General features: G+C 42.0%; 1 protein-coding gene across 1 annotated transcript in view; it reads right to left on the minus strand.

Moving 5' to 3' along the window:
- Positions 1-7,025, minus strand: part of LOC124621850 (phosphoribosylformylglycinamidine synthase) — a 208,065-nt gene extending 201,040 nt beyond the window's left edge. Inside the window, exon 1 of the mRNA XM_047147296.1 lies at positions 6,902-7,025. Coding sequence (XP_047003252.1) covers positions 6,902-6,904 — 3 coding nt within the window. The 5' untranslated portion in view covers positions 6,905-7,025. The remainder of the gene's footprint in view (positions 1-6,901) is intronic.
- Between the last annotated feature and the right edge of the window lie 1,223 nt (positions 7,026-8,248).

Consider the following 8,248-nt stretch of genomic DNA (forward strand, 5'->3'; position numbering starts at 1 on the left):
TTAAGTTAGAGCTACTTTTCGGAATTCTGTTGGAAATTTCACCAACTCCATATAAGCCTTTATATTTTAGAATTTTTATAATTCTAATTTCAGTGGAGGATGCTGGTGCTATTTCTTGTTGCGCAAAGTCTTTTGGACTGATATTTTTAGTGTATTCTCTTGCTGCTTCAACTGAACCATTTAACCCTAGTTTTGTTGCACTGCTCCGTTTAGGAAATGATTCTTCAGCGTACTTGCAACCTCTGAATTGTCAGTCACAACACTGTCATTTTGTTTAATCGTTTGGTATCTTGTTCATTGACTGGCTGTCCTGTCTCCTGTATGACAATATTCCATATGCCCAAGACATGAGGAAGAGCAGCATCGGACACAACTTTTTAATCTGTTTATTACAGACTGATTTCAGCTATTGTGTAGCTATCTTCAGTGCAATTATATCCAAGTCAAGATGGACATCATAAATACAATCGCACATGGTACCACACTGACATTACAAACAACAAATTGCTACCTGTATGGTCAATGTGGTACAATCTGATTTTATTTACGATGAGTATACATGACTTGGATATAGTTGCACTGAAGATAGCCGCACAGTACCTGAAATCTATCTGCAGATTAAAATTTTGTGGCCAATGATGCCCTTCCTCCTATCTTGGACTTCATTAACACAGTCGTGGAGCATGCTGTTACTAATGGAAACAAACCTGGAGAATATCTTGTGTAGTTTTAATCTTACTATCTGCGACTGATTGCTAACTTCCTTTCTGCTCTAATTACATTGCAGTTTCTGTGGACAACACAATCCAACCTGATTATTATCTGAGTCATTAATTTCTGCCACAAAGTGCATTTTTCTAGACACTTCAATGGCTTCCCTTGAAATATAACAGTATGTAAGTAATGTCAGACATTGACTTATTCTGGCTTTTACATAAATTTCCGTAAGTCAGAGAGATTTTAATTCCCTTAGTTATCCATGGCTTATGCGTTTTGTAATGGGTTTTCTGAATAACTTATCAGGAAAGCTACTTTCAAATAAAAATTTAAAAAAGCACATCAAATAGATTGTAAATATAGTGGTATGAAAGCAAATAAAAAAAAACAATGTGTTCATTAAAGTTAACTATGATCATGTGTAGTGTATACCTGTAAACTAACTCGTTTCAAATCATTTCAATAAAAAGAATTATTGAAATAATCTGTGGAACATGTAACTACCTAGGTTAAAAGCAGAAGGGCCGTACGAGACAAAGCTGCGCTACCCCACATGGGATGCTGCGCATTCAAATACTGACATAACAGATGAAATAGAATTGGAAAGGGGGGGGGGGGGGGGTTGGATTAAGTTGTACATCTTAAAATATGTAGATATGTACGTATTCCATCTAGAGGTAAAGAAACATTAAAAATGGTGATCGCCAGCATTGTTTGCCCTTGCACTGATGTTTATTTCAGTGTGACACGATGATTTATGTGCAAACCAATGTTCAGATCTCCCCACGTGGTCTCACAGGGCCAGTACAGTACTGACAGAATGCAGTGCAGAGTTAGGGAATGGTCATCAACGAACCGTGTTTCTTGGAGAGCAACACAGATTGCTGAAGAATAGGAAATTTGCTGTTGGAGTCCTGAGGATGGGAGTGGAACAACATCAATGAAAGCTGCCTTGGAGTTTGATGACAGGGGAAAGGGGGGGGGGGGGAGGAACGGGGGAAGAGGGGGGGTTATCTGCCACCTCAGGGGGCACTGGAGGTGCCTTGTTCAAAGATGACCTGTCACCAGTAGACACCAGAGGACGAAGCTGCTTCTCCACTCAGATACGGGAAGTGTTTCCTGAAGATGGTGTCACAAGAGCCAAGAGGGGTGAGCATTCACCACCTCCACAGCCAGGTTTATTTGTATGGCTACCAGTGTCGATGTAGAGGGGGCAAATACACAGGGCACTGCCAATAACATGCCTGCAACAGAGGCTATGGTTGAGTTCACTAAGAGTGGACAATCTGACCTCCATTTTCTGCATTTTTCAATTCCATTCCTTGGGCAGGGCAGCACACTCCAGGAATTAGGGTAGACGACACAGACACGTGGCAGTGCACATGAAGAATTTTCATGAAGTGGTTGGTCACAGTCCCCACAATGTGGGTCATACGCTCACTGGGAAAACATCTGCCTGAAGTGTTGGCTTTTAAAACACTAAATTGGGGACGGAGAATACGAGTTTACTGCAGCGGTAACAAATGTTTTTGATCTTTTCTGGAAGCAAATACCTATAACGAGTAAGGACGACTTTGCTGGCATCTAATCTGTGTCTGTCTACCCCCAATGTACACCAAGCAAAAAGTGGATCCCTCACCTCTCCGAGTGTTCTCATAGTTCTTCGTCCGTCTGCAGTGTTAGGTCCCACTGAAAAACTAACTCCTATATCATGTTGTGGTTCTTATACCGTTTGATGGTAACAGGTCAACATGAAGCTGTTTGTATGAGTGTGCCACCCGGAAATTGATAGTCCGCCTTAATTATGATGGAACCACTCACAGTTGCTAAGGGAAGATAGTTTACAAAATTGTTGAGGCTTTCGTGGCCACTTGTTGACAAACTGCCTATTGGCTTCTGACTCGGGTTCTTTGGCCGACGTTCATCTAATGATTTTTCTGACGTTTTGCCAGCACAAGTGGCTGGCATTGTCAAAGCTTCACCCTCCATTGCCAGTGGTGAACTGGAGCCGAGATCACGGCCGCAGACTATATGTACCTGGCGCGCCAATGTCTGAGGGCTTCTCCGCGGTCATTTCCGGTGCGGTTCTCCTCTTGCTACCTGTGACGGTCGTTCGCTGCAGTACGGGAAGCCAGGATCCGTTTACCTTAAGGCTTTCCTCTTTGTTGTTGAAACTGTTCACGTGTTTTTGTATTTCTACAGCTTCTCTGAACAAGTGCATGTGACAGTGCTTCTCTACAGCCAGAACTTCCGTGTCGGCGATTTTTATTACGTGCTCGGTCTCACTCAGTGCATGCTCTGCCACGGCCGTTTTCTCCACCTGCCTCAACCTGCAATGTCGCTTATGCTCTTTGATCCTGGTGTTAATGGATCATCCAGTCATTCCGACATAAACTTTTCTGCATGTGCATGGTATACGGTATATTCCCAACATTGCAAGTGGGTCTCTTTTCTCCTTCGCCGATCTAAGACACTCTTTGATCTTCCTTGTCGGTTTGAAAATCGTCTTTACGCCATGTTTGCGCAATATACGGCCGATTCTGTCCGTCACTCTGGGAATGTATGGCAGAAAGGCTGTACCCGACATTTCTTTTTCTGGTTCCTTACTTCGCCGAGTGTTTGGCTCTGTTACACTTCTAATGTAATTTGTGGAGTACCCATCGCTCCTCGGAACAGTTTCCAGGTGTTGCATTTCTCGTTTGAGGTGTTGCGGCTCACATATTCGTCCTGCTCTCGTTACGTGCGTATTAATCATGCCTCTTTTCTGGCTCAGGTGGTGGTTTGAAAGTTTGTGCAGGTGTCGGTCCGTGTGTGTCGGTTTTCGATACGCGCTGTGTCCCAGGTTTTCTCCGTTCCTTGTGACCAGCACATCTAGAAATGGCAGTTTCTTGTCCTTTTCTACTTCCATGGTAAATGTTATGTTGGCATGGAGACTGTTCAAGTGTCATGGAAGTCACCGAGCTGTTCTTCACCATGGCTCCACACCACAAAAGTATCATCTACGTACCTGTACCACACCTTAGGTTTGCAAGTCGCCGAGTCCAGTGCATGTGCTTCGAATTGTTCCATGAAGAAGTTGGCCACCTCTGGACTGAGAGAACTACCCATGGCGACACCTTCCAGCTGTTCGTAGAAATCGCCATTCCATGTGAAATAGCTCGTGGTGAGACATGCATGGAAGAGCTTTCTGATGTCTTGCGGGAACATGGAACCGATGTGCTCCAGAGCGTCACTGAGTGGCACTTTCGTAAATAACGAAACAACATCAAAGCTGACCAGGATGTCGTTTGGTGCAAGTTTCACTTTCAATAGCTTCTCAATGAAATGTCCTGAGTCCTTAATGTATGTGTCGGTCTTCCCTACATGTGGCTGGAGCAGAGAGGCCAAGTGTTTTGCCAGTTTATATGTCGGTGAGCCAGGAGCGCTAACGATCGGACTCAGTGAAACGTTGTTCTTATGGATCTTGGGTAATCCATACAGCCGAGGTGGTAGGGCTTCTGTGTTGCGCAGGTTTCTCTGTATGTCCGCCGGCAGAGAAGACACCTTGATTAATCGATTGGTATTCCGAGTGATACGCTGCGTCGGAACCGCACCGGAAATGACCGGAAGATAGTTCGCCAAATAAGCTTTCAATATTGCCTACAAAAGAAATCAGATTAGTTAGAAGGAAAAGACCATCCATCTGTTCGGACACAAATCAGGAATAGAGGGGAATAACTGTCCGTAAGTCATTTGATTTTGTTTTTATCCTACAGCAGAGTCAAGTAGGGAATGTTGCTAGCACTGTAACAATTGACAATAAATTGCACTCTGTCTGAAGAGACTGCCAGGACCTTGCAGCCACCAGTTGATAACTTTGATGTTTTATAATGTCAAATACCCACCACGATGCTACCTACTCCGATATACGGCTCTCTCGTAGGGCATAGCCCACCCAGAGCAAAGACCAACTTGTGTGGTGGCCGATGTCCTGGTGCACCCAGACAGACAGGCACTGTGCGAGTGTGAGTGTGTGTGTGTGTGTGTGTGTGTGTGTGTGGATGGGTGGGTGGGGAAGAGGGGGGGGGGGGGGGGGGGAGATGACAGCCCGGACATCAATAATGCATTCCCCGAATGGTCAGGGAGCTAACACCGTACGGATACCCGGTGACTTCCAACACACACTGACTACTGTGCTGCGTAGAGAGTGATCTTCCTGCTCAACCTGTAAAGAATTTGGAGAAAGGTAGAGCTCAAACCCTTGTGTGGGGACCAAATGTAAAATGAGAGGATAACGTTGAAGAAGTCAGAATCGATGCCTTACGAGCAAGCTAGGATCCATCATAGAGGACAACTTAGAGAAAAGGCATAGTCAGAAAGTAGAACTGCAGGACAGGAAAGGAAGAAGCAATGCTACAGACTGGGGCACCATGTACACACTAACAAATGTTGTTCAAAGGTTGGTAGCAAGCCTCTCTTCTCAACACTACTTTGCTAATTTCGTTATGTAGAAGAAAAAATTAGCAATTCACTCAAAGACACAAGAGCCTTAAATAACTGAAGACATTGCTTCAAAATATTAGTGTACAACATATAAAACTAAACTTTCTTAACTGTCCCCCCTACACACACACACACACACACACACACACACACACACACACACACACAGAGAGAGAGAGAGAGAGAGAGAGAGAGAGAGAGACTTAACATATTTAAGTACTAACCACTTAAGCATGAACGACTATGTAAAAATACAGCACAGTGAATGTAGCTTCAGACTATCATGTATATCGTTCGCATGAGGCTATATTTTTTCTATGTACTATGATTGTAAAAATGGTTTATCTCACACCGTAGGGAGAGTTAACTATTATGACGCACTAAACTAGGGTGATTTAAAATGGGGCAAACATGCAGACTTTGTCAGTACCAGGTAGAGTGCTTGCAGTTACCTTTAAAGAGTGCCTTTCAGGCACGCCTGAAATATGATTTCATATTGTGGCAAAACTCTTCTGCGGCTTCTACTTTTGGAATCAAAGCGAAAAACGCTAAGGTTATTACAGGAAGAGCAAATACTAGTGCAAACCATGATTTAAAAACAAGAAAATGTATTACCTTTACCATGAATATATATTATGTATATACTAAGTTGTATAAAACAAAATGTAATGAGGAAACATGGGACATACCCAAGCACAGAGCAAGATTACCAGGAGAGACACAACTTTCCTATGCCAATACAAATATGTTTCATAAATGTAGATTCTATACGAGAACAAAACTGTTCAATAAAATGTCACAAAATAAAACATGCTTAGTAAATAGGAATGCATCTGAAAGACCTACTACAAAATATTTTCAACAGGCCCATACCACTTCGTCTATGCAATATCTGAATTTCTAATACAGGATCTACATGCAAAATATACGTTAATATTTTTCCTAGTAAACACTAGATTTAAGTAAAATGTCCAATAACATCCAATATACACAGTCGAACACTTGTCCTGTCATCATATTGTACAAGGCACATTTACATATACTGTGTGTAATTTTTGAACTATTTACTTTCGTTGTATTGTAATGATAAATCCTACATCACTGAAACATGATTCCTGGTTGAATAAATGAACAGCTAAATTGACTGATTTATGACGATGTTCGTTACAAGGGGAACGATAATAGCCCACAAACGAAATGTTACTTGCACATAGGATTTTCTCAAAGTGCATTGGTATCGGCTTATTAATAAGTGCTTGTTGCAAATAAAATGAGTATCATACGGTTACGCCACACGTAACCCAGTAATTTACGCATTACATTCCAACACATTTACGCGAGTATGACATATTTGCTCTGCGATGTAAATACATGATATACGAGATGATACTTCTACGATAAAAACAAAATCTGAACATAATTTATGAATAATGTATCTTGTTCGCTATTGTTTACACGCAACAACCTGTTGCGTGGCTTGCTACTCTTTCAGAAGTGAATGATCGGACTTGAAAGTTGAATACCGTATAAAACATTGACAGTACTGCTACCTTTAAATCGATGTTCAGTCGTCTGAATGCAATACATTGATCTCAGAAGATATTAATTAATGACAGGGTATAATGAGTTACGTAATATTACGAATTGCTGATGGCTGGCGAAGTACGAATCAGCATTTCTAAACAAATCCCATTGCACGTACCATTTTCCCACGAACTCCTCCTTGGTTGTTCTTTCAATTTTGATGGTTTCTTCGCAGATATGCCGCTTCTAATTTAATTTCCGGTGCATCAAATATTACTTCCGGCAATTTTTTGCAATAATTTAAATTCGCGCCTCGCAGAATACGTGCTACAGTAAACAGGCAAAGATAATCAGATTCATTGAAGATACTCAACTTTTGACCCAGAGGACAACAAGGAGGTTTGAATTTTTTGAAAAACCGTAAAATGCGAGACAAGCGACTTAAACTGAGTTTAAACAGGCATGAATTTCCTATATGTGCATTCCCCCACCACTACGCTTACGTGCACGTTAGAATTTCCACACATCGAAGTTGGAAAAGCTACTTACGAGACTTCCAAGCTAGCTGCAAGTGAAATTAGCAGTACAGGAATTTAGCAAATTTTAACCGGGGTCTTATGGTGCCGTTGATGAACACAAATCAGACATACAAAAGTTGGCTATCTCTTAGGAATTGTGGGTACATCCAGCAGACTAATTGGAGGAGTTAAATGCCAAGGCCGACGTTTGGTTCTAAAATCATCTTGAATGAGTAAAATCAATTTTGAAATATTTGTGAGCTATATTTCTCGCTCTGTACAAAAGTCTAATAAACGTACATAACATGCCGTGCCAGCTCACATTACATTACAAGTAACACTGAAACACCTGGCAACTGGAGTCACTGCAATAATGCCTACACTCTTAACACCAAAAAATAATGCACGGCTAAGTAATTATCCGAATGAGACTAAAGTCAGTGAATATGATGAACATGTACAAACAAACTAATGATTACAATTTCAGAAAAAGTGGATGATTTACTCTCAAGAGAAACAGTTTCGCAAATTAATAACATGTTGGTCCACCTCTGGCCCTTATACAAGCATTCGTTTGGCTTGGCACCGATTGATAGAACTGTTGGACGTCCTCCTGAGTGCTGAATTCTGTCCAATTCACCCGTAGATCATCAAATCCCGGGCTGGTAGGAGGGCCCAGTCCATAATCTGCCAAATGTTCTCCATTGGGGAGAGATCCAGCGATCTTGTTGACCAAGATAGGGTTTGGCAAGCACAAGGCCAGGTAACAGAAACTCTCGACGTGTGCGAGTAGGCATTATCTTGCTGAAATGTAAGTGCAGGATGGCTTGCCATGAAAGATAACTACAAGAGGCTTAGAATATCGTCGATGTATCACTGAGCTGCAAGAGTGCTTCGGATTATACCAAATAGATCCTGCTATGAAATGAAATGGCACTCCAAACAACCATTTGTGGCTCTCGGTTCATGTGGCAGGCGACAGTCTTGTTGGTATCCCACTGCTGACT

This window comes from Schistocerca americana, chromosome 7 (genome assembly GCF_021461395.2).
Source record: "Schistocerca americana isolate TAMUIC-IGC-003095 chromosome 7, iqSchAmer2.1, whole genome shotgun sequence".
NCBI classification, from domain to species: Eukaryota; Metazoa; Arthropoda; class Insecta; order Orthoptera; family Acrididae; genus Schistocerca; species Schistocerca americana.